The 13,609-nt window shown below is 37.1% G+C and overlaps 1 protein-coding gene and 1 long non-coding RNA gene across 3 annotated transcripts in view; both read right to left on the bottom strand.

Moving 5' to 3' along the window:
• Positions 1-2,762: 2,762 nt before the first annotated feature.
• On the bottom strand, positions 2,763-5,335 carry LOC117869154. Its single transcript, XR_004643782.1, has 2 exons — positions 3,823-5,335; positions 2,763-3,066 (listed from the first exon to the last, which is right to left on the bottom strand). It is a non-coding gene; the product is annotated as an uncharacterized LOC117869154 (long non-coding RNA).
• A 9-nt stretch (positions 5,336-5,344) lies between these two features.
• The window catches only part of BCLAF3 (BCLAF1 and THRAP3 family member 3), a 63,629-nt gene continuing 55,364 nt past the window's right edge, over positions 5,345-13,609 (bottom strand). The window contains exons 11-12 of one of the 2 annotated variants that reach the window (XM_034755684.1): positions 11,386-11,541; positions 5,345-7,735 (exon numbers count right to left, since the gene is read on the bottom strand). In XM_034755684.1, the coding sequence (XP_034611575.1) occupies positions 7,706-7,735; positions 11,386-11,541 (186 nt within the window). In that variant the 3' untranslated portion in view covers positions 5,345-7,705. Of the gene's footprint in view, positions 7,736-11,385; positions 11,542-11,583; positions 13,379-13,609 lie in introns of those variants that run through there. The other variant, XM_034755692.1, reaches the window with a different exon arrangement.

Below are 13,609 nucleotides of genomic sequence, written 5' to 3'. Positions count from 1 at the left end.
AGCAACTTCTGTCCAACTCAAAGGAAATCACTCTAAAATAATTACTGTATTTGAATTAGCCAGTTTCCCAAGGATTAAAGCATGGAGATAATACACTCCCATTCTAGAAAGTGAAAAAACCTAATTTTTCTATAATGTAAGCTCTTTGTGGCAGAAAGCATCATTAGTTGTATGTTCATGCAGTGCCTATTACAAGAAGAACCCGATATGGTTAAGGCCTCAAGATGGTATCATAATATCCCCAAATAGCTTTCTATGCACTTTACTTTGCCAAAGGAATGATATACACTTAATAAATACATTACTGAATAATAAATTAGAGATAAGGATATGTTTAGAAAAGAAAAAGCATTTGGAAAAGAAAATTAATCTTCACAACTACAGTGTTTGCTTAGAAAAAATGTAAGGATTTGTTAAAATGCACAAAATTTCTCTGATGTATGGAATGTGATTATATATTTTAGATGAAAATAATTTTTTGACTGATGTATTTCTCAGGAAACAAAGATTCAGCCATATGTAGGATGCAATTTTCAAAAGCACATAACTGTTCTTGTTGATTTTTAGGGTGACTTGTGCTCTTCAGTCACTTAGGCATTTTTGAAAATCCCAGACAACTTTCAGATCTAAAATTGGGCCTGAGGAATGGAAGCGATCTATTTGCCTCTATTATACTAAACACATCATTAAAATGTCTACTCCAGACCCCGAGCTTTGCTTCACTGTTCCATCCCTTCAAAGATGATAATTGGAGTCTAATGGTGATCATAAATAGAGGACTGTGATTCACAAATATTAATTTGGATCTTTGCAATTTTAGGGAAAGAATGAACTTTCTTGGCAATTGGTTAGAAAAAGGCAAACATTAAATTTTTGACTTCTGAGTTTCAAGAGAGAATAGACATGCCTCTTAAGGGCCTTTCAGGACCTAAAATCTGGGCAGTGTTACTTTTTTACATTTTAGTGTTATGTAAAATAGGGTTACCATTCGTCCGGATCCCCCCGGACACGTCCGGCTTTTTGAGCTAAAAATAGCGTCCGGGGGAATTTGTAAATGTCCGGACTTCCTCCGCCCCCCCATGCAGAGCACGCGCGGCTAACAGGGCAGCCGGCCAGATGGTGCCACTTACATGGGGCTCCGACAGCCAGAGAGAGCCCCTCCTCCCCCCTGCAGCAGAGCTCACTCCCCTCCTCCCTGCATTCGCAGATAGTCTCCGGCAGTCTGGAGCTCCTCCCCCACTGCTGCCCAGCGTGCCGGGACGAGAGGCTCAGGCTGTTCCTGAGCAAGCTCACAGAGACATTAGGCAAAGGCCAACAACAAGGGGGCCAGGGGGTCGGAGAAGGGGCAGGGAGGTTCTGGAGGGGGCAGTCAAGAGACGGGGGAGGGTCGGGAGTTCAGGGGGAGCTTTCTGGGGGTGGGGGTGTGGATAAGGTTTGGGCAGTCAGGGTACAGGTAGGGGGTAGGATCCTAGGGGGCATCTGGGGGGGGGGTCTTAGGAGGGGGCAGTTAGGGGACAAGGAACAGGGAGGCTTAGGTAGGGGTAGGGTTCTGGGGGGCAGTTAGGAGCAGGGGTCCCAGGAGGAGGCAGTCAGGGGACAAGGAGCGGGGGGAGGGTTGGGGGTTCTGAGGGGGGGAAGTGGGAGGGGCAGAGGCGGGGCTAGGGCAGGATGGGGTGGGGCTCCTCCCGTCCTCTTTTTTGCTTGCTGAAATATGGTAACCCTATGTAAAAGGATGGTGTCACAAAAAACACACACATACCCTTGTCAGACTACTGGAGTGCAGAGCACTCACTTTTCTCAAGATGATCTCTTACATTTTAGAAATTGGAACGCTGCAAATCTGAACTTAGATATGATCAGAAATATTAGATCCGACTCTGTTAAGCCTAAAGATGCTATAGAGGACAAAAGTAATATAGAAAGTTAGTGACTTTGTGACTGCAATTGAAAATATTCTATCCTTCAGCCCTATCCCTAGATTCTAAGGTCACTTATTACACTACTTTCCATTTTGTTAAAAATTGAGGTTTTAAAAACTGTAAAGTGACTTGTGTAAACTAGCATAGATGGGCTTGAGTTTGTTACAGCAGTTTTAAACATTCAACAGAAATGTACACACACTCACACGGCAAATGCATGCCCTCCCCATATGTGGTGTACAAATAAGGATTTGCAACAAAAAGGATATAGAACTACATCTTTTGAATGAAATAAGTGATATATTCAGAACCTGTCCTAGAGTTTTCTATGTATCCATCATCATAATATCCAAACATTATTATTTTAAGAATTCAAGAACATTTATGGGCACTATAAAGACAAGAAATATGAAATAGGGGGTGTAGTAGTATTGATTCTATTAGCCAGAAAGGAAACATACCCAAAATTATAACTAGATTAAAGCTTTTACATTCACAAAAGAGCAATGGATGAAGCCTTGATGGGAAAAAAGCAATCTAGTACACAAATATTTTTATGGACTACATTTTTGCAGAAAGAATCTAGCAGAATTTTTTCTAAGGAAAACTGGACACTACTTCAATAACTACACATGATATCAATTCCTGCTGCTAAAACAACTCATTAAAACGATTTGCAACTCTAAAAAATTAAATTTGTTAAAACATCTATTTAGAGTTTGTAGGAACAATCTCTCTATATTAACATTGTATCTGTACATAGTCAAACATAAGCATACTTGAATGTCAATATATATGTTGTTGATCAGGAAACTATTAAACAGAGTGAATCGGGAGACTAAGTCACACTTTAGACAGTTTTACTCTTAATAGTGAAGATTAAAAAAAATACAATTCCCCATCCACACCAGCAGAAACAATCATGTTAAACTTAAAAAAAAAAACATTGTAAAAGGTTTAATGGAGAGGAACTGCAGTACAGATAGGTTCTACTTTAAATGTATTTCATAACAATGCACAGCTAGCCACATCCCTGCTGGATGGAAAACTTGATAATATCTAAACAAAGGAAAGAAGCTTTTGTTGTTCCAAGGACTGTTTACTTAATCAGCAACTCACTGGGAGGGCCCTTCGCCAACCTCATTAACTAGAATAAAAACAGTCACAAGAAAAAGAAACCAGTCACAAAATAAGATTAGCAACTAAATTATTTACAGAATATTACACCAACATTTCAAGACTATGAGATTTAAATGGCTCAGAAAAGATTCAGAGCAACAACTAGTATAGTATGTGTGGGGGAAAGTATAAGAAGAAAGTAGGGGGGCACAAGGCTGTGCTAAATCACATGCCTAAGTATTTACTCAAGAAACAGGCTAAGGACTTTGTTATAAGAGTGGTTATGTCAACTCCTTATCACTGAAATTTTCTCTTAGCCAAGACTGAGATAGGACAGTGGTCAACATTTAACTGACTCCTGGAAGTCTAATGAAGAGTTAGAGGGTTGTAGGTAAGCATTCATAGTTCTTGCAGTTGCTATTTTTAAATTATATTTATGGTACTTTTCTTTGCAGGGATGCTGAAGCACCAAGTATCTTCCTAACCTGCACCAGTGGAATAAAGTCATGTCATAGGCAAGAGATCTGTGCATGTACCTAGGCACTAAGTTTTTGCAGACTTTTGCTGCACTAGGAGGTGTACAAATTTTAAGATTTCCCCTTTAACCAAGAAATATAGACAACTTGGCAAGGGTGGCACGAATAGCAGTTTAAACAGAGGCCTTGGGAAAGCAGATTCTTCCAGCAGGTAAAGCAAAGTTTAGTAAGGATTGTATGCTCTGTCTGTCCTCTGAGGTGAATACTGAAAAGCCAAGTGTATTTTTCAAGTCCTCCTTATCACTTACCACCAGTATCTTAATCACTTCACTGAAGCCCCTCTCACTCTGTCCATCATGTCTGAGTCAAGATGGAGATGCATTTTTCCATGGACCGAAAAGCCAGTTTTGAAAAGCCTTCCTTTTCTATCAAGTTTCACAGACCTTCAACCTTTTGATTATGTGTGCAATTCTAAGCTCAGACACAGGAAGCTGAATGTCTGTTTCATCCAGATACCGTAGAAGAGAGAATGGCACCTAGGTATAGTCAGTTAGTGTCCAGACTGGGCCTTCAGGTGAATCCCCAAAGAAATCAGTCATCTGCATTGAGGTAGTCTTCTTGTCTCAAAACCTGGATATAACCAAGTCCTTTACATAAGGTAAATTGTTGGATTTTGAAAAAGTTGTTAAAAATTAAGCAAACCAAAGAGGGTAAGGCTGAGCTCTACTAGTGTGTTAGCTCTCTAGTTTTCCAGTAACTCCCACAATTTTCTTAACTTTGGGAGTCTGACCATCAAAGCAAAAAAATCCCGAAAGATTAAATTAGGATTCTAGCCATGCAATGTCAGATGTATATGTCAAAGCAATTACACACTTAAAAATGGAACTTTGATCGTATTAAACCATTGCATTTTTGGATAGCGGTAAAGAATAATTTAAACATTTCAATTTATAAAATGATATTGGGAATCTGACAAGCATCATTCTAGTACAGTCATTTCAAGATGATTGAAAGAAATTTAACAATAAAGATCTACACAAATTTAAAAAAACTAAAAAGAATGGCTGTCAGACATAATTACATATTCAACAGCTAACACTTCACAATAGTAGTGTCAATTGGCTTTGCCAATAAAAGGACATACCTATGCCTCCTTTTAGTTAAGCTACAATATGGAGGCTGAGAATTACTTGCATAGTGAAACGAAGTGGCTATTGTAATCCACAAATGTCTCCTGCCCACATTTCCATCAAACTGATTTTGAAAATGACATTTTGTTTTTGTACAGCAAGAGGTTATTTTCCTTAATGCAGTACATTACAGAAAGGCACATAATAATTTTATGATTCATTTTTCTTATAACTCTCACTAACTTCCTCCTTCCACCTTCCTCTATTTCTGGGCTGCCTTTTGGTATTTAAGTCTATTATTCTCAGCAAGTACATCACTGTATAGTATTTGTCTAACACAGAAATCAGTTAAGTGTGCAGTGCTAAGTGAGCCAATTGTGTGTGTACATTTGTGTATCAAGATACGCTATCACACAATATGTAATGAAGTCTTTGCACAATGTGAAGAGAGTCATCTCTGCAACATTCCCCCAATTAGCAGGACAGCAGATGCTCTTCAATGTAGCTATCATACTGGATAACAGCATGTAGTAGTAACTTAGGCTGTTTTAAAAAGACCTAGAATTCAAGTAAATTCCTGTAAGCTAAAATATCTATACACCCAATTTATTAAATTAATGCAGTTGAGAAATCTTGAATTAGCATTGCTAAATTATTAGTAACAAATAATTTGTTCAAGTGGTGAGCTCTTAAGAAAGTACAAATGACTGAATGAATATAGTTTGACACCCCCCGGTTAGAAAAGTTTATAAAATTACAATGGCTACAGTCTAAAATATGTGCCATTTGCAATGTGTTACCATCAATGGTCATCAGTCTTTTAAAACCGTGCACAGAACAAGATATAACTGAAGTACAAAAGAAATTAAAACTACCCAGTGTCATAGGTAGAATCAGCAAAACATACTAGTCAGTTGGGGAAGTCATTCATACTTCTAATGCTGGAATTTTTGCATAAAATGTATTAACTTTGATCTCTGACTACACCAATATTGTATACTCCCACACAATGGTATAAAATTCCCTTATCAGATATGGAGGAGTTGTCTCATGTAGCCATTTTTTCCTACTTGGCTCAAAATGTAATTCTTCTGCAGGTCTTTTGTGAAAACAATGAAAATGTTTCAGAAATAGTACAACACTGTATTGCCCCATAAAGCAATGTAGCTTCAACAGTTTACATTCTATTATGTGTACATTTGTTTAAAGGTATTTTTCCACATTAAGAAGCAGCATGCCTGTTGGACAGTTGGAGCACAAATTGGGCCTAGATTTGGACAGGGTCACTTTATGCAGTCTAATATTTAAAATATTTACTGCTACCTGAAAATTGTTAGCTGTATTGTTTGAAAAAGAAAACCTTTGTTCTAACACAACTTTCTGTTTGGCTTATGCACACCGTAAGTTCCTGAAAAAACTAGTTTAATTTTTGAACAACGGAGCAGTGTATGTACATTATTACCTAAGTCCTGCACTTAGCTTTTGGAAACATTCATAGAAGTCAACATGTCTGTCTGTTCTTGAATCACAGTTATACTAATGAGTACTGCACATTATCCTACATGAGGACTAAACTGTGTACCAAAGTGTATGTCAAAGTTTTTAGGCAGATTTCAGTGTATTAAAATTTTATAGTCCCTTGAACCACGGCATAAGTCAAATACTCCTATTATTAAAGGTACTCTGGAAAAATCATGCAGTATATATTGTTTATAGCTTGATCTTCCCAAAAATTGAGTGTTTTCCTTTGTATTTTCACATGCCTATTTAATGTGCCAGTTTTCTGAATACATTCCCTAAATGGGATTCTAATGTGTACTTTTATGGCTACTATAACATTGGAGATTACTAAAATGCACAAGATTGGATGACAATAACTTTCTTCTTAAAATTAATTAGAAAGTTTTCCCTGGAAAAGTTACTTGTTATATACCTTTAGTGTACTTGTATTAAGAAGTCTGAAACAAATCTTTAACACAAACAACCTCATCATATCTACATTAAGGCTCAAACTATAAATGGGAAATGAACACAATACAGTATTGCTTTAGGCCTGAGCATTATATTATGTACATCAGCCTGCTTGATTTTTGCATAAAGCATAATGATATTGAGGAGTGGTAAACTATGGAGAATGATTGGGATTTTAATAAAAATCAAGCTTTTTGCCTTAAATAGTTTCAGTTATAAACAGCTTTGTTAGAGAATATGCTCCTCTTATCTAGTTTTTTACATATCTTTAAGCCCACTTTTAGAATCAAGTCAGTCACTTGTAGCAGAAGGTAAGACAATGTGTTGCTTAATCAAGAAATGATATATATGGAAAAAAAGTGATGAGCCAGAATATTTCTGCATACAGGTCAACCAGTCCTCTAACTAACCCAAGCATCTCAGTGCAGTTATAAGATACTGCTATGTAACAGATGACAGACCTACCCATTATTACACATTTTTAGCAAATGTTGGAAATTGTTACAACTTTTCTAACAATTTATTTACAAATGTATATATATATTTAAGTCAAAAACCCAACTAAATATAAAGCAAAAATAAATACAAAAGATTGTTCTAGGGAAATGACTTGAAAGAGCTGTAAACTCTATTGCACAACCTAAGAAGTCATTGTTTGGAGAGTCCTGAGCTAATATGCTATCACTAAACAATTCAGGCACTTTTTTCCCTTTTTTTTTTTTTATTATGTAAGCAATAAACTTTTCAACATATAAACCTCTGGGTATAACAACTCAAGTTCTATTCATAAAATCATGCGTAGAGAAAAAGAATTTAATAAATAAGACTCCCTTCAATTTTTCTTTTTTGGGACTTGTTTGCAAAAAGAACCAAAGGTACCATACTAAACTTTTCAATTGAATACTGTAATTTAAAAACAATTATTAAAACTGTAAAAAAGTTCTGCAGCATGCCACTACTGAAAAATAGTTATTTTATCGCGACAGTTACAGTGTTAGTACATTTCTCCCATTTTAATTCCTGACAAAGTTGTCAAAAAACAAACCGATGCTCCCTTGCTGTGTTATTGTATGTCTCCACTTATCACAGTTCAGGTTTCTGTGGCAATGCCTGACTGTTCCTATTAAGAGGAAAAAATTGTTACTTCTAGGTCACAACAGTGGAAAAAACCTCTATTGGCTCATATTTTTATTATTTTAATGTTCACTATATGGTATGCAATAAGCCACAAGACTTCTTACTAAAGCAGCCACGCTGCTATAAAGAATAAGTAATTAGCTTTGCAAAATTTTACTTGCCAAGAACAAAATATTCTAAACAGGTAATACTGTAGGGTTTTTTAGTCATTTAGTATCATAACAAAGAGTAGGTAAGTATGAATTGTGCCTGGACTGGTACATTTTCATGTCAATTTTGTAAGACTAAAGTAAATCATACAATGTATGCCAACTTTTCCCAAGTCAGCAGAAACTCAGCATCTCTGAAAAGCAAGGAACTTATTTATTTACCTTTAAGTGCTTACCAAGTTTGAAAATTCTGGCCAAATAATGTAAACATACTAAACGGTCAAACTTTGGGACCAGAAAAAATACTAGTACATTAGAGAACAAACACTTAAATCTGTTCTTTTATTCACTCATAGTTAGGTTGTGAACCAGACATGCCAAACCCACGAAAAAACAAACAGAAATTGGGCTTGTTTTTGGCTTAATTGGCTTGTGAGAGTTGATTGTTGGCTAGTTTTTGGCTTGTCGCTTCTTTTTTTTGATTGGCTCCCGGCAAGCAGGGGTAAGGGGGGAGAAAGGGGTGCACAGCGGGCCCACCACAGTCCCAGACTGCACGCCGGGGGGATCTATTCACATAGAGTGTTGGGGTTCTTAGGAATTGGCTTGTTTTGGCCTTGTTTTGAAATGGGATTAGCTTGATTTGTGTCTTACTGTGAAAGTTGGGATGCTTATTTACCGTGTGAAAGTTGGCAACTGTGTTGTGAACCCCTTCATCATATTGATGAGAAGTTACTCAAGCAGCCCCATTAATATCAGTTGGACTACTTGTGTGAATAACTGCACACCAGTGCAGGCAGGGAGTTTGCAGTTTACCCCTAAGAAGATACATGGGTTATGCAAAAGCAGCAGTTTTAATACACTAATTAGAAAGAAGCACTCTTAAAACCTGCAAAGTACCTATTCTAGCAAATCAAAGTTTGTTAACACACTATGTACTGAAAATACTTTGACTAATATAGTGAATAAACAGTCATTTTATAGTTTTGAATGTGTAGATTAATATTTAAGATGAGTTTTGGCTGACACGGAATAGCACAATAGTAGTTTATAAAGGGTTCATACACGTTTATAACAATCTCTAATATGCTTATCTTTTAAGTAACTTCTTGACTTGCTAGACTTGAAAACAAACTGTTTATTAAAGTCATTTATTATAAAATGTGACTGGGAATTTGTTTCAGGTAGAAGCTTTTGGAAAAATAGTTTAGATTAAAAAACTTAAAATTGTTTACTTTGAACATCAAAGTATAATTTAAGTGGGGACATTCAATTCTTTTTAAAAAAATCAACTTTCAGCAAGAAACACGATAGATTAGCACTTTTAAAAAAAATCCATATAAATCATACCAATTGTAACCCATTTTAACAAATATCAACTATTTAACAAGTTTACTATGTGGGTAGAAATACATGAATTTTTGACACGTAAGAACACGTTGCCATGATGAGGCTTTTTAAACTGCTAGTTGCACACAGGAAAAAAGGCCACATTATACATATTAATACAGGATTTATTTTACTGTAACTGGGAGGTATTAGATTTCTTTATTTGTTATAAAATTAATATTTAAACAAGCCTAATTATACTGATCAACAATTCATGCTGTAATCTTTGGCAGCCAGATTTTAAGATTATTTTAATGAATTTTAAACAAGAATTTCTAGCATTGAATTATAAAATAGCAATAAGAAATTTACGTGGCAGTGACATCTGTTTGCTGATTATAGTGAAGCAATTGTACATTTGTATTATAATACAAGTTTATAATTCCGAATGATTCTGTATTCTGAAAATTGATCTTTCAGTCATTTTCTTTTTCCATCTAGCAAGCATGGGTATTTATCAGAGGTCTTAGAAAGGAATGATCAGGACTGTCATTGTTTAGTGATGTGAGAAGCACGCCCTGTTCCCTCAGAGAAGTAGTATACGGCCTTTGCAGTGTTCTCAGACTTTATCTACATCACTAGTCTAACCATGCCAAAAACATCTGTCCGGCATGTTTAACAATTTGTAATATGGATTAGACCCCATGGTTATAAAACAAGAAAGGAAGATACATTTTAGATTATGCTGAGACCATTCAAATAGGGGCTTTATGATGCTATAATAATATTGAGGTACCCTATTTGTTACTGAGCCTTACAATATTCATGACTCCTGACATGATTCTATAAACTGTAACATGATACTCCATCAGGTGCTATAACAGTGTTGTCCTGTGCACCCTACGAAGTTATTATAACATGGATACTCCTAACTGTGTTAGACTGTGCCCTGTCAATGTTACACTAATATTGATGGGAGATCCTACCAGTTCAGGGTACCCCAAAAATTCTTCATGAATTACTACTGCTGTAGCATGACTTTGCAGAGTGCTACCACTCATTTGAGTATTTTAAAAACAGAAGTTGCACAATTAAGCAAGCTTATATACAAACAGGAAAATACTTTAGATACCCAATTTAAGAACATAAGAATGGCCATACTGGGTCAGACCAATGGTCCATCTAGCCCAGTACCCTGTCTTCTAACAGTGGCTGGTGCCAGATGCATCGGAGGTAGTGAACAGAACAGGGCAATTTCTTGAGTGATTCACCCCATCATCCAGTCCCAGTTTCTAGCATTGAGGGGGGGTTCAGTCTGCCTTTTATGCACAAGGATTGCCTGTAATAGATCTCAGTGCAACTAAGGATGTAAATGTGAACATGCATTGTTCTGTATGATGCTTGTAAATATAGCACTCCAACATGTATGAATTAGATGGTTTATAAGGTGAATATTTGGCTTGGATCCTTAGGTAATGTACTGAAAAAGAGCACATATTCATATAATAGAATTTAGTTAACCAATTGTTTGAAAGGACACACAAAACAGTCTTCGACCAGCTTCCCACTTATAGATGGAAAATCAGCTTAGTTGGGCTGCAGAAAGGATTGCCCAAACTGAGATTTCAAAAGAGAGGCAATGACAGAGGCCATAGCTGACCTACAGCTAACCAAAAGTCTCAGGGTATGTCTACACTTACTGTGGATCGATGCTGCAGTGATCAATCCACTGGGGGATCGACTTAGCGGGTCTAGTGAAGACCCGCTAAAAACGATCACAGATCGTTCTCCCATCAACTCCAGTACTCCACCAGAACGAGAAGCATAAGGTAAGCCGACAGGAGAGTTTCTCCCATCGACCCAGCGTGGTGTAGACACTGCAATAAGTTGACCTAAGAGATATGTAGACTCCAGCTACGTCATGCACGTAGCTGGAGTTGCGTAACTTAGGTCGACTTACCCCCATAATGTAGACCTGCCCTCAGTTACCAAGTTTCTTGGATTAGGGGGAGGAGGGGAAGAATGTCATTTTAGTACTCCAAAGAATATCCATACAAGCTAGACAAACAACTCCAAGTGGATTCTGAAATAGGTGTGGATACTCACATTTTATATATCAAAGAAAAGTTTAGAGAAAATTAATTTTAATCCAACTCACCTTTTCTTTCCTCAAAAATCCTTCTCTGAATTTATAAGTGGTAAATCCCCTTACACCAGCAGAACGTAGCCGCTGGTACTTAGCCTGAATATATAAACCCTTCTGTACTAAGCCTGATTTATAACTGTGTTGCAATCGACCATCTGTAAAGTTGTTCTGTAGAGGGGAAAAAAAGAAAAAATGGACAAAATGATCGAATTTCGGAACTGTGGTCAAAAAGGCCTTTTGTATTTTATTGTATTCAACTCTTTTAAAGTTACAATTACACAATTATACACACACAAAAACTTACAGTACTGAAGTATTATTCATTTATAAATGCATATGCCTCTTCTTTGCCTCCTATTAAATACTTCCCAGACCCGTACTCACTGTTCATATCACAGAACTGCAGTGTGGCACATACTGGGCAACAGTCCAAAGTAGCTCAAGTTATCTTCATAGAACAGGTTTTGATATCAAAATTATGAGCACTGAAGAGGTTGTATAATGTGGGCAATAAATGAGGTGGAAGGGGAGAGACAAGCTCCTTTTTTGGGGGGGGTGAGTATCTCTCTATATAAACAGCTGTTCTAATAAGTAAACTTCAAGAGTAAAATCCTGGCCTGATTAACTCAATGGCAACCCACTGACTTTAAAGGATCCAGGATTGCATCCAAGAGCTGTCTCTGGTTCATATGTTGAATGTAAGATACCAAATTTACCTGGAATCACTTCAGTCTTTAAAACCATAGGAAGAACACCTAGCCACAGAGCTATGCTTCTTTCACCTCTATACTGGGCTACTGTAAACTCACTTGAAGTAGAACTGAGGGTGAAGGCCACAGAGAAACAGAAATAGAAAGTCAGTGGCACTGTAAATACTAGAGTGGACAGACAGCATATGTAGTGGGAGCAGCAGTGTCCACTATAATTAAGTTTGTGTTAAGTTTTCCATTCACAGGCACTCAGATGCCACACAAAAGGGTACAGTATAAGAATAATATAAAAATTCCAACCTCATTTATTATAGTTTCTCAGATTGTTTTTGAACATTTTGTTTGAAGTTTTCAAACTTGGTCTTGACAGAAGGTGATTTTTTTTTTTTTTAAGGAGTTTTAATAAAAAATTGTTAAATCTGCTTTTGAATACAAGGAGAATGCAAGAGGTAGAACAGAAACCTTCCCCATGTAAAAGTCTTGTAACTTTTCATGAACAACTTTAACTACTAGAAGAAGAAAGCTGAAATTTGTCATGAAAATAGCCCTCACTGAAAAATGCTTTTGAGTGTTCTGGTAACATTACGTATCAATCTGACAGAGTTGGGGAAAAAAAAATCACGTGCTTCACATACGCAATATATTTTGTACCAGTTTCAGTAAACTTGCAATGTGCAGCTAAAAAAGGCTTGCACAAGGGAGGAGCTCATTTATACAAATTCCTAGAAGCCTTTTTCTATTTCAAAGACCCTGTATCCATCCATGATATACTGAGAAAGCTGCATTAACAGGAAAGATGAACACGTCAGTGACCATAGTGAAGCTTATTGGAGTTGGAGGCACAGGATTCATGGCAGATAGCTGCCAAATGCTCAACTTCTCACAGGAGATCAGAATAAGTCCAAACCTGACTGTTCTCAGGATACAATAAATACAATACCATCCTTTATGCAAATATATTGCCACAATAGGGGAAACTGAAATGTTTTTAAAATTCTAAATTAAGCCCGTGAACCTTGGCAAGGTAAAAACCAAGATTCCCCCTAAACTATGTGAATGGGCAGCCTGTGCCCCAATTGATAGGCATCTTGCATTGAGTAGGGGAGTTCTTCCACCAGGAGGCATCTGCCTCCTACCATGAGAGGAGGCCCCAAGGCTTTCCAACAGCCATCACTACTGTTTCCAGCTTGGGAGAAAGCTACTGAGCTTCCCTCTCCTTCCACACCTTCTGGTCTTCATCTTAGCAGGAGTGGTTAGGAAGATGGTTCCAAGGCTATCCCCCTGCATGTCTCTCTCTATGGAAATAAGCAAATAATGGATAGACAGAGTAAGAGGAAGGAATGGGAGTGGAGCTGCTGCTGTCATAGGTTCTACGTTTGAACTAAGGCAATCATTTGATCCACACAAAAGTGGAGAAAACAAAACAAAAAGACAACACTGATGAAGAATATAGTCAATTGTACATAAACCTAACCAGAAGCTTAATTATATATTTGGCAACAAGGCACTGTGATGGTAGACACATT

The sequence above is a fragment of the Trachemys scripta genome, chromosome 1, assembly GCF_013100865.1.
Source record: "Trachemys scripta elegans isolate TJP31775 chromosome 1, CAS_Tse_1.0, whole genome shotgun sequence".
NCBI classification, from domain to species: Eukaryota; Metazoa; Chordata; order Testudines; family Emydidae; genus Trachemys; species Trachemys scripta.
Note: the sequence above shows the minus strand (reverse complement) of the source record. Positions and strands in the feature narration are given on the sequence as shown.